This window comes from Bos indicus, chromosome 28 (genome assembly GCF_029378745.1).
Source record: "Bos indicus isolate NIAB-ARS_2022 breed Sahiwal x Tharparkar chromosome 28, NIAB-ARS_B.indTharparkar_mat_pri_1.0, whole genome shotgun sequence".
Classification (NCBI taxonomy): domain Eukaryota; kingdom Metazoa; phylum Chordata; class Mammalia; order Artiodactyla; family Bovidae; genus Bos; species Bos indicus.
Window position 1 is genome coordinate 94,455 of NC_091787.1, and position 27,912 is coordinate 122,366.

At 37.7% G+C, this 27,912-nt stretch overlaps 1 protein-coding gene and 1 pseudogene across 1 annotated transcript; both read left to right on the forward strand.

The window, feature by feature from the left end:
- Positions 1-6,644: 6,644 nt before the first annotated feature.
- Positions 6,645-7,585, forward strand: LOC139180313 (olfactory receptor 5D13-like; annotated as a pseudogene).
- Positions 7,586-7,997: 412 nt separating this feature from the next.
- On the forward strand, positions 7,998-27,790 carry LOC139180314 (olfactory receptor 5D14). The gene is made up of 3 exons (XM_070781796.1): positions 7,998-8,099; positions 18,128-18,226; positions 26,840-27,790. Exons 1-3 carry the CDS (start codon positions 7,998-8,000, stop codon positions 27,788-27,790), a joined length of 1,152 nt encoding a protein of 383 aa, XP_070637897.1.
- The last annotated feature ends 122 nt before the right edge of the window (positions 27,791-27,912 follow it).

Sequence of the window (27,912 nt, forward strand, 5' to 3'; positions counted from 1 at the left end):
GCATTTTGGCAACTCTAAAAATATCTCTAAATAATATTATAATTTATTTGTAGATTATTTTGGATTTTCAACATGCATATCATACAATCTCTAATTAAATGTTTTCTGGATATGTTGTTTTCAATGTTTTTCCTTTTATTTTTTTCTTGTGTTTGGTACACTAGCTGAAAACAGTACAATTTTAAATAAACAGTAAAAGTGGGTATCCTTGACTTCCTCATCTAATGAGAAAAGTATCAATACTTAACATTTCATGCTTAAAATGTTAAGCAAAATTATCTCATGTATTATTTTTTGTATGTGTCTGTTATATTTTGTTTTTTAGTGAGTGAATGGTGAATTTATCAAGCTAATTTTCCTCATTTAATTCCTTTAATATTTTGATATGGTAACATATTTTTTAAAAATTTCTGTGACTATTTTGTAATGTCAGGAAAGTTAGAACTAACGGCCACCATATGATATAATAAACTTCCTGTGAATTACAACCCAAAAAATAAAAATAAAAAAAAATTTCTGATCAAAATATGTGTTTTTTCCTGAGAAAATTACTATAACCATTATCTATTTATCTCTTTATAAGTTGATCAGTTTAATGTGTCAATGTTTTATGTATAATTTAAAATTCTATGATCATTAGTAAGACTGGTCTGTAATTTTCTTTTATTGGGCTTTACTTGTAAGTTTTTGCCATCAAGATTACATTTGTCTCTTAAAAATGGTAAGAGAATATTATTCAATTCAGTGAAAATTACGTAGAAATGAAAAAGAGAGTGTGATAGGGAGACACACAAAGATGGTATTCATATTAAAAAAAAAATAACTATAAGTTAATTGCTATTCAGTTCACTTCAGTTCTTCAGTAGTGTTCAACTGTTTGCGACCTGATAGACTGCAGCACACCAGGCCTCCCTGTCCATCACCAACTCCTGGAGCCTACTCAAACTCATGCCCATTGCATCTCTGATGCCATTCAACCATCTCATCCTCTGTCGTCCCCTTCTCCTCTGTCCCTCAATCTTTCCCTGCATCACGGTCTTTTCCAAGGTGTCATTTCTTCCCATCAGATGGCCAAGTATTGGAGTTCAGCACCAGTCCTTCCAATGAATATTCAGAACTGATTTCCTTTAGGATGGACTGGTTGGATCTCCATGCAGCCCAAAGAACTTCAAGAGTCTTCTCCAACATCACAGTTCAAAAACATGAATTATTCAATGCACAGCTTTCTTTATAGTCCAGCTCTCACATCCATACATGACCAGAGGAAAAACCAAAGCCTTGACTAGACAGACCGTTGTTGGCAAAGTAATGTCTCTGCTTTTGAATATGCTATATAGGTTGGTCATAATTTTCCTTCCAAGGAGTAAGTGTCTTTTAATTTCATGGCTGCAGTCACCATCTGCAGTGATTTTAGAGTCCAAAAAAATAAAGTCTGACACTGTTTCCACTGTTCCCCATCTATTTGCCATGAAGTGATGAGACCAGATGCCATGATCTTTGTTTTCTGAATGTTGAGCTTTAAGCCAAACTTTTCACTCTCCTCTTTCACTTTCATCAAGAGGCTCTTTAGTTCTTCTTCACTTTCTGCCATAAGGGTGGTGTCATCTGCATATCTGAGGTTATTGATATTTCTCCTGCAGTCTTGATTCCAGCTTGTGCTTCTTCCAGTCCAGCGTTTCTCATGATGTACTCTGCATATAAGTTAAATAAGCAGGGTGACAATATACAGCCTTCACATACTCCTTTTCCTATTTGGAACCAGTCCATTGTTCCATGTCCAGTTCTAACTGTTGCTTCCTGACCTGCATACAGGTTTCTCAAGAGGCAGGTCAGGTGGTCTGGTATTCCCATCTCTTTCAGAATTTTCCACAGTTTGTTGTGATCCACACAGTCAAAGGCTTTGGCATAGTCAATAAAGCAGATATAGATGTTTTTCTGGAATTCTCTTGCTTTTTCGATGATCTAGCGGATGTTGGCAATTTGATCTCTGGTTCCTCTGCCTTTTCTAAAACCAGCTTGAACATCAGGAAGTTCACGGTTCACATAAATATATATAATAGCAGTTATTAATATCTCTGAAAGAGTAACTTATTTATCTTTCATTTGAGGTTTTATTGTAGTCACTGTGTTTTCTTACTCAGTTCATGTATTTTTCTATAATTTTTTGAAGAAATCCATGAAATAGGCTATTGAGGCTCTATCTCCAGTGATTTAGAAGAAATTACCTTCTTGCAAATTGCCACATAAAAAAGTATTCAAGCTATTTTCTGGATGTGGGATATAAAAGGAAATAGCTCAAGAAATACTCTCTGTGGTCTAAATCCTCAAGGTCATGGAAGCATAAATAAGCCCTACATTTTGTTCATAGGAATCACATTCAGCTTCCAAATCTCTCTCTCTTTCTCTATCTCTCTGGCTTTTCCTTTCTCTTAGTTTTTCTGGATATTAAGAAAGAATTATATTCCAGCCCCATTACATTTTTGTGGGCTCCTGCTACATTGACCAACTCCTTCATATTTCACATGATATTTGAATTCAGAGTGGGAACTCCCCTGGAGACATGTAATAGTAGAAACAGGATCTTCAGGTGAGTTGGTTTCAGGTGGGATGTTCTATCGTGTTTCTTTTCTCTCCTTTGGGGAACTCTGAGATCCTGAAACCTCTAAAGTAGTGGACACTCTTTGTCAGTCTTTGTGTGGTGATGTCTCCCGAGTCCATTTTCCTGAAGGCTGAGCTTTGATCTCCTTCCCCTTCACTGGGGTATCATCCTGATTTTTGCTCTGAGGATATCCACACTGTGCTTAGCAGAATAGTCACAATGAAAATTTTAAAAATATTATAATGCCTGAGAATTCCTCAACACCTCAAAATTGAGTCAAAAGAAGGTAAGAAACATATGTATATAATAATAATGAACACCATAATATAAAATTCAATTTTTCTGACAGTAATGTCTGCAGGTATGTCAAGGGTGTAGGAAATATTGTTGAAGTGAAAAGGAAAAGTGTCTTTATGATAGCAATTTTCATGAAATGCTTTGTATATTGTTCAAGTGCTGTATCAGTATGTAAGAAAAGAAGAAATTACAGACATTATATTCTGAGAATACTGGCGATTAAAGAAGGTTGAAAATTTAAGAATATAGCTAGGGTAAGGCTTTAGGTAAAACTGAGCAGAGAAATTTAGGCTTGATAAATTAGTTAATAGGAAGAAATTAAAGTTTTTAAGAGTCAGAAACTGTCATAACAGATACAGTAATCAAGAAAAGAAGAAATTGGTTTTCTCATGGTGCAGGGTAGCAGCACAACAGGCAAGCTGGCTGAGCCTAGGTGACCATGAGATTAAAATGGATTAAAGACAATCTCTTTAACAAATGGTGCTGGGAAAACTGGTCAACCATTTGTAAAAGAATGAAACTAGAACACTTTCTAACACCATACACAAAAATAAACTCAAAATGAATTAAAGATCTAAATGTAAGACCAGAAACTATAAAATTCCTAGAGGAGAACATAGGCAAAACACTCTCCGACATACATCACAGCAGGATCCTCTGTGACCCACCTCCCAGAATATTGGAAATAAAAGAAAAAATAAACAAATGGGACCTAATTAAACTTAAAAGCTTCTGCACAACAAAGGAAACTATAAGCAAGGTGAAAAGACAGCCTTCAGAATGGGAGAAAATAATAGAAAATGAAGCAACTGACAACTAATCTCAAAAATATACAAGCAACTCCTACAGCTCAATTCCAGAAAAATAAACGACCCAATAAAAAAATAGGCCAAAGAACTAAATAGACATTTCTCCAAAGAAGACATACAGATGACTAACAAACACGTGAAAAGATGCTCAACATCACTCATTATCAGAGAAATGCAAATCAAACCACTATGAGGTACCATTTCATGCCAGTCAGAATGGTTTCGATCCCAAAGTCTACAAGAAATAAATGCCGGAGAGTGTGTGGAGAAAAGGGAACCCTCTTACACTGTTGGTGGGAATGCAAACTAGTACAGCCACTATGGAGAACAGTGTGGAGATTCCTTAAAAAACTGGAAATAGTACTGCCTTATGACCCAGCAATCCCACTGCTGAGCATACACACTGAGGAAACCAGAATTGAAAGAGACATGTGTACCCCAATGTTCATTGCAACACTGTTTATAATAGCCAGGACATGGAAGCAACCTAGATGCCCATCAGCAGATGAATGGCTAAGAAAGCAGTGGTACATATACACAATGGAGTATTACTCAGCCATTAAAAAGAATACATTTGAATACATTCTAATGAGGTGGATGAAACTGGAGCCTATTATACAGAGTGAAGTAAGCCAGAAAGAAAAACACCAATATAGTATACTAATGCATATATATGGAATTTAGAAAGATGGTAACAATAACCCTGTATACGAGACAGAAAAAGAGACACTGATGTATAGAACAGTCTTTTGGACTCTGTGGGAGAGGAAGAGGATGGGATGATTTGGGAGAATGGCATTGAAACCTGTATAATATCATATATGAAATGAGTCACCAGTCCAGGTTCGATGCATGATACTGGATGCTCGGGGCTGGTGCACTGAGACGACCCAGAGGGATGGTATGGGGTGGGAGGAGGGAGGAGGGTTCGGGATGGGGAACACATGTATACCTGTGGCAGATTCTTTTTGATATATGGCAAAACTAATGCAATATTATAAAGTTAAAAAATAAAATAAAGGAAAAAAAGAGACCAAAATAGTTTTACAAAGGAAAAAATAAATAAATAAAAATAAATAAATAGAATTGGATGATTATTAAGAATCAGATAATAATGAGAAAACAAAGGGGAAACGGAGACAATTTATTAAAGGATAGTGATTGATGAATTAACATGAACAGGGCCAAGAGGAAATTCAGAAAAAAAAAAGAGAGAGAGAGTTGAGCTATTCTTCAACATCACAAATTGTTCCTTCATTTTTGTTGCTGCCAACTTTGGACCTTGACCTGTTTCTTAGATTCTTTAAAATAATATGTGTTTAAAAATAATACCAATTATTCAGAGTGCTAAGAATTAAAAAGAATGAGGAGTGGAAAAGCTATATATTTTGAACTCCAGAACTGTCAAACTTTGTGCTAATTATATTAATCTCATTTCCTAACTTAATACTTATACACCTATAAAATATATATTATCATGTCACTATTATTGATAAAGAAGTTGAGGCTCATAAAATCTGAGTGATTCACTAAAGGTCACACAGTAAATGCCAAACCTTGGAACTGCATTTAAATCTATGTTTCCAACTCCTTCTTTCATTGTTCCAGTCTGTCTGTCACTAACTCTTTTCCACTTCCCACCCATTCCCTTTTCTGCATATAGGAAATACAGTTTTTGAGTGTCAAAAGTACCATTAAGCTATTCAAGAAATAATGAATTATTTCTCCCTTCTCATGGTCAGATAAAACTAAAATTGCATCTGTGTTTATGAGAGTCGAACTAATAGTCTTTATTAATCTGAATATTTCAGATGTGTGCTTGTTATTGGTTAGCTTATTTTAAAATCTTTGCTAAATAAATATGCTTCTGTTGTTATAAACTGCTTACCAGTAAAAGATGCTTTTGCTTTCTCAAAATAATGTATACAAATAATTGTATGACTCAAAGCAAGATTATCACCTGTAGTTTTAATCAAACTCAATATTCCTGTCACCAGAAGTTTTGAGGGTGATAATGTAACCACTTGTATTTATTACTGTATTCTCTGATTTTCTTGAGAAACATTATAGAATGTGGAATAGTTGAGCAAAATATATTTTAAGTTATCCTGTAATTCAGATATTCTGTAAGCATTTAATGCTATAATATTCCTAATAGAGATATTGATCAAAGAGTTTAAAAGACTATATTGAGAGCATCAGTGGCAATATGTGAGACAAACAATAAACAGTCAAACGGGAAAGAAAACAACAGTGAGGGCACTGCAAATTATAATACGGCGTAATTACTTTACCAGGTCACAGCATTGAACACAAAGCCAATAATTTCAGCATCAAACTGAAATCATTGGAAAACTTGAAGATAGAGCTTTATTTCCTTCAATGTCCATTTATGTTTTCCAAAATGTGAAAATTCTTGTGGTGACTCATGACCTCTGATCTTCAGTTTGATGATGATCTTCAGTTTGAACATAATGATGGAAGTACTACTGCCTCTAAAAATATTACTCCTCCTGCTTTTTAAAATAAATTTGAGTGCTGTGTTTTCATTTATTGTTATGTTACTCTCATTAAACAGAACAGACCTTCAGAATGATGGAACTGTGATAAACATGTTTTTCCATGACACTACAGAAAATATTTCTCTGACTCTAAACTAAATTCAATTCCTGTCACTCACTGTCACTCAAATCTAACTCATCACCAGCAGGCTGTGTTAATTCAAACAAGTTTCTTAACTCATATATGCTACCATTTCGTTTTGTAAAATATGAGACTGGTTGTTTTGAAATTCACAAGTCTTATTTAGTGGTCAAAACTAATGTACCAATATTTTAGCACAATGTCTGCCACACAATAAATGTGATATCCATGTATTGTCATCATTATCATTGTTATCATTTTATTATCACTATTTCATATTTTCTCCAACAACAGCTATGTGGTTTGCTGAAGGAAATAAGAGTGCTGGAGCCATGTTCACCCTCTTGGGCTTCTCAGAATATCCCGACCTCCAGGTTCCCTTGTTCCTGGTTTTCCTCATCGTCTATGCAGTCACCATGTTGGGGAATGTGGGCATGATCACCATAATCAGGATCAGTCCCAAACTCCACACCCTCATGTAATTTTTTCTCAGTCACTTGTCCTTTGTTGATTTCTGCTATTCCACCACAGTTACACCCAAACTCTTGGAGAATTTGGTGTGGAAAATAGAACCATCTCTTTCACAGGATGCATCATGCAATTCTTCTCAGCTTGTACGTTTGCAGTGGCAGAGGCATTCATGTTTGCAGTGATGGCCTATGACCAATTTGTGGCCATTTTTAAGCCTCTACTCTACACAGTGGGCATGTCCCCAGAGCTCTGTGCATCATTAGTGGCTGGTCCCTGCACGTGGGGTGTAGTCTCCTCCCTGACACTCACCTGTTCTTTCCAGACATTATCCTTCTGTGGGTCTAACATCATAAGTAATTTCCTCTGTGAGCACTCTGTCATTGTCTCCATCTCCTGCTCTGACCCCTTCATCAGCCAAGTGCTATTTTGCCATTGCCATATTCAATGAGGTGAGCAGCCTGGAAATTATCCTCACTACTTATATTTCTATTTTTGTCACTATCATAAAAATGCCCTCTGCTGGGATTTGCCAAAAGCCTTCTCTACTTGTGCCTCCCATCTGACCACCATCACCATGCTCCATGGGACTGTTCTGTTCCTTTATCGTGTGCCCAGCTCCAAAAACTCATGGCTTATGGTCAAAGCAGGTTATATATTTTATACAGTGGTGAGTTCCATGCTGAACCATCTGATCTATAGCCTCAGGAACAAAGATGTGAAAGAGAGTGTCAGGAAATTAATTTATCACTTAATACAATTTGGCTGAAGATTTGTATGTCCAAAAGAAATTTGATCTATTACAGTGTTGATTAAATCTTCTTGTAGAGACGATGACTCAAATTATGTAGTCAACTCGCTAGATCATAAATTTAGAGTCATAAATTGGCTATTTGATCTTTTAGTTTCTGTTCAACTCAGTGTCAAATAAAATAGCTATATATCATGTGTAAAATGATATGTGTTGTGGGTGTATGCAAAGTGAAACTGTGAGTTGTTCAGTCATGTCTGACTCTTTGCCACCCCACAGACTATAGCCTGACAGGTTCCTCTCTTCATGGAACTCTCCAGGAAAGAATAATGGAGTGGGTAGCCATTGCTTCTCCAGGGGATCTTCCTGACCCAGGGTTTGAACCTGGGTTTCCTGCATTTCAGGGAGGTTCTTTACCTTCAGAGCCACCATGGAAGTGCTGTGGGTGAATAGTGTCCCACAAATATCCATGTCACCCAGAACTCAGAATGTCACCTTATTTGAAAATAAGATCTTTGCAGATGTAATCAAGGTAAGAGTTAAGATGAGCTCAAAGTGAACTCCAAATCCAATGAGTGTCCTTGTAAAAGACAGAAAAAGATACACAGAGACACACAGGGAAGGAGGGTGTGTGAATTCTGCTTCTCTCTCTTTCCTCTTAAACCACACACAATTCTTAAAATAAAAAAAAAAAAACTCATTTTTAGTATTGTTGGTACATAACTGCTTCCTGGATGTTTGTAAACCTGCACTTTACACAGCTGTTGTGCCCCAGAAGCTGTGTTCCATCCTTCTGGCTGATGCTACAGCAGAGCGTAGACTATTTCTTACACTCATCCTTTCAGTTGTACTCCCTACTGTGAGTCCATCATAGTTAAAATATTTGATATGATCTGCGGATATTGAAGAATCCTTGCATCTCTGGGATAAAGCCCACTTGATCGAGACAGCAAAAGAGACACTGATGTATAGAACAGTCTTATGGACTCTGTGGGAGAGGGAGAGGGTGGGAAGATTTGGGAGAATGTCAATGAAACATGTAAAATATCATGTAGGAAACGAGTTGCCAGTCCAGGTTCGATGTACCATGCTGGATGCTTGGGGCTGGTGCACTGGGACGGCCCAGAGGGATGGTATGGGGAGGGAGGAGGGAGGAGGGTTCGGGATGGGGAACACATGTATACCTGTGGCAGACTCATTTTGATATTTGGCAAAACTAATACAATTATGTAAAGTTTAAAAATAAAATAAAATTAGAAAAAAAATATGGACAGAAACAATTGAAAAAAAAAATATTTGATATGAATAGTCTGCTGCCCTTTTAGATCTTGTTTTACTTTAGCCAATTCAATGAACTAAGAAAGTTCATAGTCATCATTTCCTAGCTTTCCCTCTGTCACTATTTTAAAGATACTTTCTACCTGTGGGCATCACAGAGTCCTGTCTACCTGTGTCCTCCACACATCATCATCCTTTCTCTCTATAGTATATGCATGCTGTGTGCTAAGTCACTTCATTCGTGTCTGACTCTTTGAGACCCTGGACTGTAGCCACCAGGCTCCTCTGCCCATGGGATTCTTGATGCAAGAATATTGGAGTGGGTCGCCATGCCCTCCTCCAGGGGATCTTCTGGACACAGGGATTGAACCCGAGTGGCTTATGTCTCCTGCAGGTACCTTATCACTAGCGCCACCTGGGAAGCCCCTCTATAGTATGTTCAGTTCCAAATTCTCATAAATAATTGTTCAAGTACAGTCTCTTTTATACCATGCTAGTCCTCATGCTGAACTCACTGACATAATATTTGAAATACAAAAACATGAAACACCTTGTAAATAAGTTAATAGGCTCCAAAATATTTTAGTGCTCAATCCAGCATTAATAAATATATTTCAATGAAATCATGTATGTGCGTATTCGACTATCACCTTCCAAGAAAGTTCTTTTCTGAAAACCTAACATAATGAGATAATCACTCCTTATTCCCTTAACTTGATTTATATTTTTCCTAGAAATTGATGATATGTTTAGTACATGCTACAATTTATTTGTCTCTTATTTCCTTCTCCCTGTATACACTCCAAGAGAGCAGAAATTTCTGGTATTATTATTGTATCTTATATCTTTAATGCGTAAAAAATTACCTAGAAACATGTTTGGCCTTCATTGAATACTTGTCAGATGAATAAAAGATGAAAAGAAATGAAAATTTCTGACTAAATAATAATTAGTAATAATAATTAATAACAATAATAATAATAATTAGCACTGTGCTCACCTAGGTAAGGGAGCTTCCCTGGTGGCTCAGATAGTAAAGAATCCTCCTGCAATGCAGAAGACCCAGGTTTGATCCCCAGATTGGGAAGATCCCCTGGAGAAGGAAATGGCAACCCACTCCAGTATGATTGTCTGGAGAATTCCATGGACAGAGTAGCCTGGCTATGGTCCATGTGGTCACAAAGAGATGGATAGAACTAAGTGATTAACACTTCACCTAGGTGATGTCTCTTTAATGAATATAGTTGTCACATGAAATTTAAAAAGGTAAAATAACATAAATAATACACTCAAAGATAAAAAATAGCCATACTTATATAAATGCTTCTATTGCTGAATACTGTACTCTGGAATATATTTCTTTGTCTAATTTTAAGTATTTAGTTGTAGTTGAATATTCTATAAACATTTGACTCTTGCAGTTTTCAGAACCACAGAAATGACACTTCCATTATCAAAAGTGTCTCATAATTAGGCCTTGAATGTAGTTTATTAAAATTGGCCACGTTCAGTTTAGGGATCTTGCCATTTCTAAGCTAATACAGATTTCAGAAAATCTGAAGTGTTTATTCAGTAATGTAGTTAATAGTTTAGATATATTAGTTCATTTGAATTACTTGGACCCAGAAATTCAAACTTGTAGGGTACTAGATATAATTGATAAGTAATATCCTTGATTAGGTTGATTCTGGTCCACCACAATTGGAGAAATTTGTTTATAACTTGGATTAAAAGCCAGAATGATACTGGATCATTCCACATATTTCTAGCTAAACTGCTTTGGGACACCTACTAAGTGATACTTGTGCTTATGGGAAAGCTTGAAATACTGATACTTGTAGTCCTGAAGTATAGCACCTCAAAAATATTTGGGTTCCAGAAAAATTGTATGATTCACAAGAAAATGTGTCTAAAATATGTAAAAACCCTTTAGAAAGTCTGTGAAAATCTCTCTTTAAGCTATTATACTTACTTGTTATGCTAATATTTCAATTAAAAATTCTTATAAAAGTTGGTCTCTCTTAAGGTAATGAACAAATTATGAATTCAGAGTAGGTAAATATTAAAAATCAAAATAAATGTACCATGTTAGAATTAAAGTATGTTCTATTGAAGCACATGGAAACATTATAAAGGAGCCTCAGAATGATAGAAAAAAAATTAAATATATTTAAGAAGCTGAAGATCAATATCTACAATCAGTATCTACTAAATATCAATATTACAATATCTATGACAAAATAATTAGGAAAATACAGTAAAGAAGTAATAAAACAGAAAATATGTGGAACAAATCATCTTGTTTTTCCTTGTGTATACAACAGGCTTTTTTTTTTTTTTTCCTGTATGTCATCACATGAAAAATCATAGCAAATCACTGCTCTGGAGAAACTCAAATGTATATGCACAAAAAGATGTTAAAAAACATTCAGCTGCATATAGATTGCAATAAAAAAAATAGAAATAGCCTTAATGGACATTAAAAAAATGGTATAGTCACACAATTAAATACTGTACAAGTTAAAACTATTGCATTAGAAAAGTATACCAGTTAGCATAAATATCATTCAACCTCATTTATATTCAAAAGTACAGTAAATACTATATATCTTGATTATAAATATTCACATAGGTACTACAAGATAAACAACATCATGGGCATGAAAATAACCAAATTATAGACGAAGCTACTCACCAATAAACTACCATCCTAAAGGAGAGAGGTCCTGGGTGTGCATTGGAAGGACTGATGTTGAGGCTGAAACTCCAGTACTTTGGCCACCTCATGTGAAGAGGTGACTCATTGGAAAAGACCCTGATGCTGGGAGGAATTGAGGGCAGGAGGACAAGGGGACAGCAGAGGATGAGATGGTTGGATGGCATCACCGACTCAATAGACATGAGTTTGGGTAAACTCCAGGAGTTGGTGATGGACAAGGAGGCCTGGCGTGCTGTAGTTCATGGGGTCGCAAAGAGTCAGACACGACTGAGGGACTGAACTGAATAGAACTGAACTGCCAGGAGGTTATGAAAGGATCTTTGATCTGTGATGTAGTGTGTTCTAAAAAAAATAAATAAGCAATGTTTTTTTGTTTTTGTTTTTGTTTTTTTTTTAGATCGAGCTCTCAGTGCTTCAGTGGGAAAGAAAAGTCACAATTGAAAGTCTCAGTGTTCTTTATTTCTTCCCCAAAGGAGATCATTAAAAGTACCAAAATATCTTTTCTTAGGAAGCAATTACTTTTTGATGTTCAGGGAGTTTGGAGTAGATAAAGCAACGTGTCTTCATATTTAGTTTTCTCGTTTATAACCAGTGTGACATAAATCTCTGGTGTAAATCCAAAACCATTTAGACATTCCACATGTAGAAGATTTAGAAATGCTGTGAATGGTAAATGGTTCTTATCCAATGATATATTGGTAAAGAAAAAAGCAGGCCCTAGAAAATTAAAAGATGAAACTGCTCTTTAACTGACCTTACTATTTAGTACTCTGAAATGTTTAACTCACGGAAAAAAATTAAAGTCTTAGCCAAAAGGCAGAGTCACCTTAAATTACAACATAATTATAATGATATTTTTTTCCAGAAGAGAAGCAGCTTATTTCCAAAGAAAATATACACATAGCCAAAAGATACACTAAGACATGTTCAACATCACTGATAATTAGGGAAATGCAAATTAAACCCCAAATGAAATATCACCTAACACTTTTTGGAGAAGGAAGTGGCAACCCACTCCAGTGTTCTTGCCTGGAGAATCCCAGGGACTGAGGAACCTGGTGGACTACCATCTAAGGAGTCACATAGAGTTGGACACGACTGAAGCGACTCAGCAGCAGCAACACCTTTTTAAGAATGGCTATTATCCAAAAACTAAACAGAAAGACAAAAACAAAAATAAGATAGGAGAGAAAATCCTAGCAAGAATTTGCTACTAGCAAAGAGAAAATAGAATCTTGGTGCACTGTTGGTGACTGTATAGAAAATGGTGCATAATAATGAACATACAACTACCATATGATTTGGTAATCTCACTTTTGAGCACATGTCCAAAGGAAATGAAATCAATTTATCTTGAAGATATATCTGCATCCTTACATTCATTGCAGCATTATTCACAATAGTCAAGACATGGAAACCATACAAGTATCATAAGTGTCCATTGACAAATGAAAGGATTAAGAATTTTAAGAGTATGTATAGTAATATATAATATTATTCAGGTATAGAAAACAAGGAAATCCTGCCATTTTCAACAACATGGATGAATCTTGAGGGCAATATGCTAAATAAAGTAAGACAAAGGAAGACAAATGCCATGTTGTCTCACTTATATATGGAATCAGGAAAAAATGACCTCATAGAAGCAGACTTTAATGGTGATTTGCAAGGGTTGGGGAAGAAATGGCAACCCACTCCAGTGTTCTTGCCTGGAGAATCCCAGGAACGGGGTAGCCTCGTGGGCTGCCATCTATGGGGTCGCACAGAGTCAGACACGAGTGAAGTGACTTAGCAGCAAGGGTTAGGGAGTGAGGGAAGCAGGGAGATACTGGTCTAAGGGTGCAATTTCCAGTTATAAGACAATAAGTTCGCCAGTCCAGGTTTGATGCATGAGACAGGGTGCTCAGGGATGGTGCACTGGAATGACCCTGAGTGGGAGTGAGGTTCAGGATGGGGAATGTGTGTGCATCCATGGCTGATTCATGTCAATGTATGGCAAAAACCATCACAATATTGTAAAGTAACTGGCCTCCAATTAAAATAAATAAATTAAAAATAAATAGTTTTTCAGAAAAAAAAGAACACAATAAGTTCTGAAGATCCAATGTACAGCATGGTGACTGTAGTTAAAAAATACTCTAGTGTATACTTGAAAGTTTCTAAAGAGTTGATCTTAATGCTCTCACCACACACACATTAGTAACTATGTGATATGACAGATATGCTAACTAACTTTATTGTAATGTTTCCCAATACATGTGTATATCAAATCATCCCATTGTACACACTAAAATTATATAGTGTTATAGGTTAATAAAGCTAGAAAATAGTATGCCTCAATAAAAGTGGGAAAGAGAAGAAAGTAGCAAATTTCATCTCTTTATTAAATGGAGAAGATGATACAAACAGGAGACAAAATTTTCAAATAAGTGCAGATACAGTAGAGGACTATAACAGCAGCAAAGTCCTGAGAGGCCAGGGTGGTTATTTCCTCATAACGAGTATCATTGTTCAATACTTTGTGTATCTTGGTGGAAGAAGAAGATAGATAAATACACACATGACAGTGTAAGCATATAAATACACAAATACATTCATATGCATACACACAAATACATACATACTTAAAAAGTCTTCTCAGGACAAAATTAGAGAATTACTGCGAGAGACTGAATAATAGCTCCCAAAGTCACTCAGGCTCTAAACTCTGGAATCTGTGACTGTGACCTATTACAAGGGGACTTTACAGCTGTGATAAGGACTTTGAGATAGGAAGATCATCGGAGTACTAAATATAAGGGTCTTTACAAGAGGCAGGTGGGGGAGATTTGTTACAGAGAAGATGACAATGTGACAATGCACCAGAGACTGGAGTGAGGCTGCTGCAAGTCAAGGAATGCCAGCAACCACCAGAAGCAGGAAAACGAGAAGGATGAATGGTTCCTGGAATCTCCAGAAAGAGCTGTGTACGTTCGCTGTCTCAAGCCCCATAAGACTCATTTTGGACTTCTTGCTAGCAAGATAATAATTATGAATTGTTATAGGCCACTAAATATGAGGCAAATTTTTAACAGTAACAATAGGAAACTAATAGAGTGATCTTTCTAAATATTGAACCTTTTAAGATGCATGATCAGAGGCTAAAAAAAAAAAAAAAAAATGACCACAACTTAATATGTTGATTAATCTCTTAGCCAAAGATATGGGGCAAGAATATCACAAGAAAATCAGAAATCTAGGACATTAGTACTTTCAAAGCAGCTCTGTATTATTTAGACTGACCTCACTCTAGGAAAATAATGAGAAAAAGGAGTCATGGTATGGATGCCTCTGAAGCTTTTTCTTAATCCTATAAGAGTAATGTTATAGGTTATACTTATAATATATTAGAGGAGAGCAATCTAGTTATTCTGGATGGAGTTACACCAGAGGAGAGTAAATTGTGCTGTTTGAGAAAAATTGACAGAGGCAAACCTAAATTCCTCTCTCATTTGTCAATCAAAACTGACAAAATTTTCTTGAAATATAAGATAAAGGCCTATATGAATGTCATTCAAAAATCACCTAGACTACTTTTCACAAACTGATTTACAAATAAAAGGGGTACAGTTTCACAGAACTGGCAAATTGTTGTGTGAGCTATATGGAAGGTGCATTGTGTTTAATGTATTAGATATTTTATACAAACAGATGAGGTAAGAGGTAAACAGTGAGTTCAGCCACAAAGACAGAGAGGCCAGGATAATGTCCTTGTCTGATTTCAATTGCGTGGAAATCAAATATTAATGATACCATTATCAGTTCAGTTCAGTCACTCAGGAATGTCTGACTCTGTGACCCCATGGACTGCAGCACGTCAGCCTTCCCTGTACATCACAGGTGATCCAATTACACACAGGATAAGTTCAGTTCAGTTGCTCAGTCGAGTCCTTCTGACCCCATGAGCCACATTATGCCGGGCCTCCCTGTCCATCATCAACTCCCGGAGTCCACCCAAACCCATGTCCATTGAGTTGGTGATGCCATTCAACCATCTTATCCTCTGATGTTCCCTTCTCCTCCTGCACTCAATCTTTCCCAGCATCAGGGTCTTTTCAAATGAGTCAGGTCTCTGAATCAAGTGGGAAGAGTATTGGTGTTTCAGCTTCGAAATGAGTCCTGCCAATGGACACCCAGGACTGATCTCCTTTAGGATGGACTGGTTGGATCTCCTTGCAGTCCAAGGGACTCTCAAGAGTCTTCTCCAGCACCACAGTTCAAAAGCATCAATTCTTTGGCACTCAGCTTTCCTTATAGTCCAACTCTCACATCCATACGTGATCACTGGAAAAACTATAGCCTTGACTAGAAGGACCTTTGTTGACAAAGTAATGTCTCTACTTTTTAATATGCTGTCTAGGTTGGTCATAACTTTCCTTCCAAGGAGTAAGCATCTTTTAATTTCATGGCTGCAATCACCATCTACAGTGATTTTGGAGCCCAGAAAAATAAAGTCAGCCACTTTTTCCACTGTTTCCCCATCTATTTGCCATGAAGTGATGGGACCAGATGCCATGATCTTAGTTTTCACTCTCCTCTTTTTCACTCTCCTCTTTCATTTTCATGAAGAGGCTCTTTAGTTCTTCTTCACTTTCTGCCATAAGGGTGGTGTCATCTGCATATCTGAGGTTATTGATATTTCTCCTGGAAATCTTGATTCCAGCTTGCACTTCCTCCAGCCCAGCATTTCTCATGATGTACTCTGCATAGAAGTTAAATAAGCAGGGTGACAATATACAGCCTTGATGTACACTTTTTCCTATTTGGAACCAGTCTGTTGTTCCATGTCCAGTTCTAACTGTCACTTCCTGACCTGCATACAGATTTTTCAAGAGGCAGGTCAGGTGGTCCAGTATTCCCATCTCTTTCAGAATTTTCCACAGTCTATCATGATCCACACAGTCAAAGTCTTTGGCATAGTCAATAAAGCAGAAATAGATGTTTTTCTGGAACTCTCTTGTTTTTTCAATGATCTAACACATGTTGGGAATTTGATCTCTGGTTCCTCTGCCTTTTCTAAAACCAGCTTGAACATCTGGAAGTGCATGGTTCATGTATTGCTGATATAGCTGACTGTGAATTGACTTGTGTCCTGTTCATTATAACTCAAATATGAAATATATCTCTGACAATATGCTTTCTAGGAAAGTAATGACAACACTGGGCATACCACATGTGAAAAAAAAAGTTGGAAAATTATATCTGAATCTTTTACATTTTTTGGTAAATGGTAATTAAATCCAAGAAAGAATAGATATTAAACATATACTCAAGAAACAGACAAACCAAATTGCAAAGAAAACTATGTATGTAAACTTCCAATTCTAGACATCATTTTGTGTGTGTGTGTATACATATACATATATATATATATATATATATATATATATATAGTGCGGGGAGCGAGCTCCGCCCCTGGCAAAGGTCATGAGGAAGGAGGCTTGGCATACGCAAAGGCGGGATCAAGCCTCAGGAGTCTCCCTGGAAATTCTCGAGCAATCTACCCCCAAAACCAGAGTCTGCCTACTTTCTGCTTTGTGCTTTCACCTACACCTCTGACTTTACGGGAGGCTGTCCCCCACTACCTCTCTGAAAAAAGAGTTAGCTTACAGCTCCAGTTAATAATTCCTGGGTGTGACAGTGTTTCAACCTACAAACTCCCTTGGAAGTCCTCTAGCTTGCCTGAATAGGTTTTTCCGGCCACATGTGATTGCTCAGAGCCTCCAAACTGTGAGAGGCATGAGATGTTCTGAACTGTCTAAATACAGATTCCTTTGAGCAGTCAAAAGATTGATTAGAAATTGTATTGGTGAAGGGATTTTCACTTGTTGGGCCAATATTTGCTGCTAAGTCTCCATGTCCCTTACCTGCTGTGTCCCTGGCAGTGTATTGATTAATATAATTGGTGTAAGTAGTAGCTTTAATGTTTGTAACCTGGGACCCTTGAGTTAATTCTTTTTCTTGTTATAGCCCATCACACCTTTGCTCTGTGTAGGAATGCAACTTTATCTAATGCTTTTTGGAGGCTGGCGCCTGACTTTAGAATAATCACCTTTAGAGAAAAAGGCCTCCGGGCCAGAAGATGATGCAAATCACCTAAACTTTTGCATATGATAAGTCTGCAGGAAGAAAGCCTGGCTTACTGCATGACTCTACTCCTTCCCCCATTATCCTCTATGCATAACTTAAGGTATAAAAACTACTTTGGAAAATAAAGTGCGGGCCTTGTTCACTGGAATTTGGTCTCCCCATGTCGTTCTTTCTTTCATCTTCTAGCTGAACTTTTCCTCTGAGGCAGGGAAGCTCGTCAAGCCTACTAATTTTGCCTGGGCTTCTAAGATCTGACCGGGGAGGCCTTAGTGTCTCCTCTCCTTCGGGAGAACGGGAGGACGCCTGCGGCCTTCGTAGGTGATGTAAATTCCCTGCTTTGGAATTTTATTCAGCCTCTTTTCTTCACTGAATTTCTTCACTGAGCTATCCTTATTTCACCACTCTATATCCTTAATAAACGTTTAATTAAGCAGTTGTTTCCTGATCCTCGCCAACGCCGTTCCCGCTTCGAATTCCCTGGATCAGCCGGGGCTGGTCCCCGGCAAGTGGCGCCAGAACAGGCTAATTCGAAGGTAGGTACCTCAGAAAAAGTGTTGAGAAAGTGTTGAATTGAAAAAGTGTTGAGAAAGTGTTGAATTTACAGGACGGATAGGCCGCCACCCAGGGTGCCGCGGACCCCCCAGTAGGACAGACAGGGCGAGTAGTGGTGGGAAGTGTTAAAGGGGTTTGAGAGAAAACCCGGTTTTTATTGAAAGTGTCAAAGGGGTTTGAGAGAAAACCCGGTTTCTAGAGTTAAAAGGCCAAAGAAAAGCCTGATCTTTTAAAAGCTAAAAGCTTTGTCTTCTATTATACTTAATTTTCTGACATGGGTAACACTGAAACTAAGAATGGCAACTCTTTATACAAGTAATCTTGAAACTGTTAAAGAGGCTACTGTTAATTTAGATACTTGGGTGAAGGTAAAAAACAACTAAAAACTTATCCTATAAATATGATTAAAAATGTTCTGGACCCTCATCATGAGGCTGTGGGATAGCCTATGGGAGAGGCTATAGCGGTGGATGGTAGTGGGTCTCCACCTTCTGCGCAGATCATATTTTCTGCCATTGACGAAGAAAAGGAGGGAGACTGTGCTCTACCTCCTGAGGAAGGAGAGGGCTTACAGGACGCTGCGGCCGGGCACCCTGGAGAGCCCCCTCCCCCTCTACACAAACCTTTAAAACTTTATCCAACAATTTCTGATTTAAGGCGACTACTCCACCTCCGCTTGCACCTCCCAGGGCCTAAAAATTCCCCAGTTTACATCCAAAGTCTCCCAGAGCATTGCATAAGGCTGAAAAAGATAAAAAAGATTTCTTTTAAACAAAGGAGCCTTTAAAAAAAAATACACAATATACAGAGCCTGCTCCTTGCAGAAAACCCCCTCAGGGGGGGCTCACCCAAGCGAAAAAAGAAAAAGAAAAAAAAAGTGAAAAAGAAAAAAGGAAAGAAAATAGAGAAAGATCTAAAGATAGAGAAAGAGCTAAAGAGTGAAAAGGAGAGGAACGGAGAATGAAGGAATCAGGGAACGCAGCAAGATAGAGAAAGAAAGTTAAAAAAGGAGATAACAGAGAAAAAGATAGGGAGAAAGGGAAAAAAAAAAGATTAGGGAAGAGAAGAGGGTAAAGGGAAAGACACGAAGGAAAGAGAAGGGTAGCGAAAAAGGAAGGGGGAGAGAAAAGTGAGAAAAGCAGGAAGAGAGGAAAAGAGAGAGAGAGAGAGACTGTAAGAGACGCTGAGACCAGGTGCCCTGGCGAGCTCCCCCTCCCCCCCACCCTCCCTGCGCAAACCTTAAAAAAAAAAAAAAACTTATCCACCACTTTCTGATTTAAGGCCATTGCTGCCGCCTCCGTTTGCACCTTCCAGGGCCCAAGAGTTCCCCACTTTGCCCCCAAAGCCTCTCAAAGTGTTGCCTAAGCCTGAGGAAGATAAAAAGTTTTTTGAACAGTGGAGATTTTAAAACAGACTGCGTGCACAATATGCAGTGCTCCTTCACCCAGGCTAAGAAAAAAGCGGACGGTAAAGGGATTTAGCAACAATATTAACCCCTGATATGCCGGTTGCTCCGATTCCAATGGGAGTGGCTGGCCCCCTGCCTGAGGGCATTGTAGGACTTGTGCTAGGGTGTAGCTCGCTTTCTTTTCAAGAAATTTCGGTGGTATATGGTGTGGTAGATTCTGATTATATTGGAGACATTATAGTTTTGATCTCGCCGCTTACCAAAACTGTGCAAATTAATAAAGGTCAAAGAATAACACAGTTTTTGCTTTTACCTTATCAGGCAGGAAAAAACTTGACTTCTCAAGCTAAGAGCCACAGAGCGTTTAGATCTAGTGATCCAGCCTTTTGGGTGCAGGAAATTACAGCTCCAAGGCCTTTAAAAGATCTTTTAATTCAAGAAAATAAAATGTCAGGGCTATTAGACACAGGAACAGACGTCTGTTAACATTGCTGGGAAAGACTGCCCCAGATCCTGGCCAACACATACTACTGAAAATGAGTTGAGATTAGAGAAAGTGGTATGTGGGATGGGAATGCTGTAGAGAAAAAGGTGAGGGAGAGTTTAAAACCTTGAAGAGTAGTGAGTTCCCCATTGCTGAAGTATTCAAGCAAAGATTAGATGGTTGCTTGTCATCTAAAAGGCTATAGACCAGATTTAGTTTACAAAACGATAACTGGAGAAGCTTATAAACATGTTGTGCAACACCTCTTTACTTGCTTCTCATATTTAGGTCTGCCAAAAGTTTTAAAAACTGATAATGCCCCTTTGAAGCTGCGGAGAGATTGTTTGCTAACTTTAAATGATTTCCAAAAATTATTAGGGGACATTAACTGGATACGCCCTCATTTAAAACTGACTACTGCAGATTTAAAGCCTTTATTTGATTGCTTAAAAATTGATCCTAATTCCAGTTCTAAGAGAAAGTTGACTAATGAGACAGAGTTAGCTCTTGTTGAAGTGTATGAGACTTTAAATGATCAGTTAATTAGGATTAATATTACCAAAAGATGAGATTAAAGTATTCTTGCCATAAAACATACACCTACAGGGTGCTTGTGACAAAAAGGCCCATTGGTTCCATCTACCAGTGACCCCAAGAAAAATAGTTTTATCTTATCCCAGCTTGGTGGCACAATTAATTATAAAAGGAGGGGAAAAAAAAAGTGTGGAACTTTTTAGAAAAGAAGTAGCAAATATAATAATTTCACTCAATAAGGATCAACTGCAAGTCTTTTACAAAGTAGTGATGATTGGCAAGTTGCCCTGATAGATTTCAGGGGTCAAATTTTGTTTCATTTGCCCTCAAGCCTCCACAGTAGTTAAAAGTTCAAAAATGTTAGATTGGCAGTTTGAGGATACCTGTGGAACTTTCCAACCCTATGTAGTTCCTATGCTCCCCTTTACCCTATGGGGGAGGGACGTGCTGTCTCAAATAGGAGATACTCAGAGAAGGGTTTTCTCAATTTCTTAGTTATCAACAGGAGGTACAATTAACAATACTTTATATATTGTTATAAATACGTAATATAAATATATTTGCCTAATTACAGTTTGCCTAATTAGATATGGGTATAAATAAAATATAATAAAGGTATACCTAATTCTATTTATAGATCTATACTTAATTAATTTGTATATAAATTAGTATGTATACTATATATGCATATTATATATATACTGTATAATTAAATATATATTGCAGTAATGTAATGTGTGTGGCTGATATTAATTGGTATGGATTGATGTGCTGTAATGATATATGTTCTGTATACTGTATAAATATATATGTGTGACATGTATTATTACAGTACATTGGTTTGTGTTGGTTGGTATTAGCTGTGTACGTGTTGTATTGCTGTAATATATATTAATTAACATTAATTATAAAGATTAATTCAAGTATATTATGTCAATAAGTCTATACTTGTTGCCATATATAAATACATTTTGCATTTAGGTATATCTGTATATCAAAATGAGATAAGGAGGTTATACATTTATTATTTAAATTTATAGAGACCTAAACTAAACATTAGACCTAAATTAACATATCTCTAAATTTATGTTGTTAAAATGTAAATTTAAAAAATTTTAAAAATTAAATTGACAACTGCTTGACAATTCCTTTGCCATAAAACCCCCCTCCCCATAGGTGTAATTGGGGTAACCAGACAAAAAATTGGTTTTATAGCAAAACGGCCCCCTAGAGTGGGTCCATCTTCCCGCTCAAACTAAAAATGTAGTGGCTTCTTATCCAGGATTGATAGCTACTTTGATATTAAAGCAAAAAAGCGGAGCATTGAAATTGTAATTCCATATAATGAGGAACAACTTGGTGCTCTTCTAATGTTTGATGACAATCTCCTATTCCAAATGCTCAGATAGTTTTTACTGATGGGTCAGCAAACGGTAAAGCCTCCATAGTTACTAAAAATCACCAAAAAGTTTTAGAAACACAGGAAACTTCAGCTCAAAGAGCTGAAATAACAATAGTCATAAAGGCTTTTGCTATGTTTGCAGATGAGGAATTTAACCTTTATTCTGATTCTCAGTATATTGTCAGGTTGTTTCCACACATTGAAACTGCGGTTTTTGTCTGAAAATAAAACTACCATATTTCATTTTTTAACTAAATTACAGCAACAAATTTGGAAAAGAAATAAAATATTTTTCATTGGACACATTCGGGCTCATTCCAGATTGCCCGGCCCTTAAAATGCCTTTAATAATTTGGCTAAATTGTTAACCAGAAATACAGTGGCTTCTGTGATTGAGGAGGCCAGAGCCTCTCATTCACTTCATCAATACACTACTGCTTTAAGATATCAATTCCAAATTCCCAGAGAGACTGCTTGAGAAATTGTGCGTTCTTGCTTATATTGCCCCACTGTTTATAATAGGTCTACCTATGGGAATTAATCCTCGCGGTCTCAAACCTAACGTACTCTGGCAAATGGATCTAACTCATGTTTCTTCATTTGGAAAACTGTCCTTTGTTATTTAACTGTAGACACCTTTTCTCATTTTATTATTGCAACTGCTCGTGCCGGAGAGGCAGTTAAAGATGTAATACAACATCTCTTTACTTGTTTTTCATATTTGGGCCTACCAAAATCTTTGAAAACTGACAATGCTCCTGCTTATACTTCTAAGTCTTTTCAGGAATTTTGTATAAAGTTTCAAATTAAACATAATACAGGCGTCCCTTATAATCCCCAGGGACAGGCCATTGTTGAAAGAGCACATTAAACATTAAAAATCCAAATTCAAAAACTAAAAGAAGGGGAGTTTAAGTATCTTTCTCCCCATCAAATCTTGCAACATGCTCTTTTCGTAATAAATATTTGCTCTTTTCGTAATAAATATTCTAAATACTGATCTGGCTGGAACTACTGCAATGCTTCGTCATTGGTGCCTGGAGCAATTGAATGCAAAACCATTAGTTAAATGGAAGGACCTCCTCTCCGGACAATGGAAGGGTCCTGACCCATTATTAACTAGCGGTCGAGGATGTGCTTGCATTTTTCCACAGGATGCAGATTCTCCAATTTAGATCCAAGACAGGTTGATTCGCCCTGTTGCAGACCCCCAGACATCCAGTTCCCCCATTGCTTCGATCACAAAAGAGGAGTCCGCCGGAAGGGGAGGCAAGATAAACATCGAGATCCTGGCACGACCGACGGGGCTGCTGCAGCGCGAACTCCAACCAGAAAATAATTCTACTTTATTCTGTTTTGGCTTGTCTACCCTCTCCTTATGTTTTTTCTCTTTACCAATGATTCTGGAAAACTTAATGTACATGTGACTTTCACTGGTGGACCCAATGTAGTGACTTGTGAACAATGCATGCTCTCATCTTGTTTAAACCCTCAATGTAATGTTTGCTCTTTGGTAGTGTTACAATGTCCACCTTATCTTATGATGTAACCACTTATTGATATAACTATAGTCTTGCTGTGTTACAACAACTACAAGATTTAATGTGATCATGACGATTTGTGGGTACTTATTTTAGGAATATCAGCTTTAATAGCAGCAATTACTTCTGTTACTGTGGCAGCAATATCATTGACTCAACAAGTGCATACTGCCCAATATGTTGATGCTATGTCTAAAAATGTCTCTTTAAGTCTAGTAACACAGGAAGTTATAGATAGAAAATTGGAGATGAGAGTAGACGCCTTAGAAGAGGCAATAATGCATATTGGGACTGAGTTACAGGCTTTAAAAGTGAAAATGGCTCTGTCATGCCACGCTGATTACCGGTGGATATGCGTGACATCCTTAAAGGTAAACGAGACAGATTATGAATGGGAAAAAATCAAAAAACATATCTCAGGTGTTTGCAACAGCTCTGACATTGGCCTGGACTTAGGGAAATTTCATAATCAAATACAGACCCTGGAACACTGTCGACTGGATTTTACCACCGCTGGAGCAGCTAATGACTTATTTCCCACCTTCTCTAACTTTACTTCTGGAAAAAACATTCTGTCTAATATCTTTAGTTCTAATTTTGCTTCTCATAATCAGTCTTCCTTGTATTGTCAGGATTCTTTGGCAGAACATTCAAAAGCTCGCGACTGAGCTGCATCTGGCTGTTTTAAGAAATAAAAAAGGGGGAGATGGTGGGGAGCGAGCTCCGCCCCTGGCAAAGGTCATGAGGAAGGAGGCTTGGCATACGCAAAGGCGGGATCAAGCCTCAGGAGTCTCCCTGGAAATTCTCGAGCAATCTACCCCCCAAACCAGAGTCTGCCTACTTTCTGCTTTGTGCTTTCACCTACACCTCTGACTTTACGGGAGGCTGTCCCCCACTACCTCTCTGAAAAAAGAGTTAGCTTACAGCTCCAGTTAATAATTCCTGGGTGTGACAGTGTTTCAACCTACAAACTCCCTTGGAAGTCCTCTAGCTTGCCTGAATAGGTTTTTCCGGCCACATGTGATTGCTCAGAGCCTCCAAACTGTGAGAGGCATGATATGTTCTAAACTGTCTAAATACAGATTCCTTTGAGCAGTCAAAAGATTGATTAGAAATTGTATTGGTGAAGGGATTTTCACTTGTTGGGCCAATATTTGCTGCTAAGTCTCCATGTCCCTTACCTGCTGTGTCCCTGGCAGTGTATTGATTAATATAATTGGTGTAAGTAGTAGCTTTAATGTTTGTAACCTGGGACCCTTGAGTTAATTCTTTTTCTTGTTATAGCCCATCACACCTTTGCTCTGTGTAGGAATGCAACTTTATCTAATGCTTTTTGGAGGCTGGCGCCTGACTTTAGAATAATCACCTTTAGAGAAAAAGGCCTCCGGGCCAGAAGATGATGCAAATCACCTAAACTTTTGCATATGATAAGTCTGCAGGAAGAAAGCCTGGCTTACTGCATGACTCTACCCCTTCCCCCATTATCCTCTATGCATAACTTAAGGTATAAAAACTACTTTGGAAAATAAAGTGCGGGCCTTGTTCACTGGAATTTGGTCTCCCCATGTCGTTCTTTCTTTCATCTTCTAGCTGAACTTTTCCTCTGAGGCAGGGAAGCTCGTCAAGCCTACTAATTTTGCCTGGGCTTCTAAGATCTGACCGGGGAGGCCTTAGTGTCTCCTCTCCTTCGGGAGAACGGGAGGACGCCTGCGGCCTTCGTAGGTGACGTAAATTCCCTGCTTTGGAATTTTATTCAGCCTCTTTTCTTCACTGAATTTCTTCGCTGAGCTATCCTTATTTCACCACTCTTTATATCCTTAATAAACGTTTAATTAAGCAGTTGTTTCCTGATCCTCGCCAACGCCGTCCCCGCTTCGAATTCCCTGGATCAGCCGGGGCTGGTCCCCGGCAATATAGCTCTTTTCCCTAAGCTTCAATTTCATGCCATTCATTCCAGGGGCATTTTAGTTACATGGAAACAAAGCCCAGCAGCCAATTTCAAGCTGCACTTTTTTGTGTAATTCCAAAAAATTTCTAGTCATTAAAAATGGTACAAGACCTGCCATTTGCCTTAATGATCTGTTGTGATGCTTGTGAAGAAAATGTTGCTAGTGGTCCTCCAGGGTTTGAGTCCCCAGAGCTACAGACTCAGATATAAGAGCCTTGGTCTCCCGGTTATACTCAGCCCACAGAGAAACAGGATGATGGAGACCTGCTTGTCTGTTGCAGGCAAGTTTTTAAAGTTATTTTTGACACAGTAAAAATATTATTTTCTTGAAATGGTAACTGATGTCTTCTTTTCACTTTTCTTTTTATGTTAAACCACTGTAAATGCTGGCCAATTCCGAGTCCAATAATATTAAAGAAATAAATTAACAATCGTGCTTCAAGACCACTGACAACTATTTCACAAATAAGAGAATAAACTTGCTACTGGGAAATGGACATTTATACATAATTATTTATGTGTAGTTTAAATTGGTATATAAACTTTTACAAAAATGAGAAGTAGTTAATTCTGAGAGAACTCTTATCTGATAAATCTTGAGACCCTTAAGAGACGTGTATACAATGTCTAGGCCTGTGATAGAAGTTAAGCCATAAGCTATAAATCCTGATAAAGTGTACACTCCACTTAGAATTCAAACGAACCATCATCCTCCTCAGCAGTGAAGCTGTCCCAGGAAAGGAGTATCCTTTGCTGAACGAAACGTGCTAAAGTGGGATTGCTATGCTCTCTTCTTAGATGTCTCTATTATTTTTATTGATACTTAGAATACAAACATATTATCTTCAAGGCTTTAATTGATTTGTGTATGCATGCAAAATACAGTAACAATATGTGTTGTTCTTTGAGGCAAACATCTCACATTTTTCTTAGACAGTTTCACTTGCTTATGCATTCATGTGAAAATATTTTTATCAGTTATGTGTATACTATGCTTCTAACTGATCAGTGAATGTACTCACTTCAATGTTTTAAGTATTCCTTAGGAAAATACCAGCTGCAATGGATATGCAAAAACAGTTCAGAGACTCAGTTGGATTGGTAGATCCATCCACAGTAGTTATCTAAATAAGGAATGTTGCAAATGGAAAAAGTTAGAACTAATAACTCTTTTCATTTTACTTTGTCCATCATAGAATGTCATATGATTTTCACTTATTTCTGTAAATCTCCTCTTTGTCAAGAAAAACTCCCTTCTCCCATCCTTTCTTTTCAAGGGCATTATAGTGATGACTGCAAGAAATCTGAGTCTGGAGACAACGTTTGCTCTCTTGGGTTTCACAGATTACCCAGAGCTTCAGATTCCTCTCTTCCTAGTGTTTCTGATCATGTACATTATCACTGTGGTAGGAAATCTGGGCATGATGGTAATCATCAAAATTAACCCTAAGTTTCACAACCCCATGTACTTTTTCCTTAGTCATCTTTCTTTTGTTGATTTTTGTTACTCTTCCATTGTTACTCCCAAGCTGCTCGAGAACTTGGTCATGGCTGATAAGAGCATCTTCTATACTAGCTGCATGCTGCAGTACTTCCTGTCCTGCACTGCTGTGGTGACTGAGTCCTTCCTGTTGGCAGTGATGGCCTATGACCGCTTTGTGGCCATCTGTAACCCTCTGCTTTACACAGTGGTCATGTCACAGAGGCTGTGTGCCCTGCTGGTGTCTGGGTCATATCTCTGGGGCATGTTTGGTCCATTGGTACTCCTTTGCTATGCCCTTCAATTAAGCTTTTCTGGACATACAGTGATCAATCACTTTTTCTGTGAATACACTGCTCTCATTGCTGTCTCAAGCTCCAATACACACATCCCCCACCTGCTGCTCTTTACCTTTGCCACCTTCAATGAGGTGAGTACACTTCTGATCATCCTCACTTCCTATGTCTTTATTTTTGTCACTGTGCTAAACATCCGTTCTGCCAGTGGACGTCGCAAAGCTTTCTCCACATGTGCGTCTCACCTGACTGCCATTACCATCTTCCATGGGACAATCCTTTCTCTCTACTGTGTGCCCAATTCCAAGAACTCTCGACAAACTGTCAAGGTGGCCTCTGTGTTCTATACAGTGGTCAACCCCATGCTGAACCCTCTGATCTACAGCCTGAGAAATAAAGATGTGAAGGATGCCTTCCAAAAATTAAAAGACACAAAAGCCTCATTTCACTGAACCAATGTCCAAAGAAGTCTTCAATCTTCATTAACAATGGGAAAAGAGCATTCCAAGATGTGTAGCATATATTTACATGAGGTATTTATAGATGACTAAGATATTAATCTATTAAACTGTTC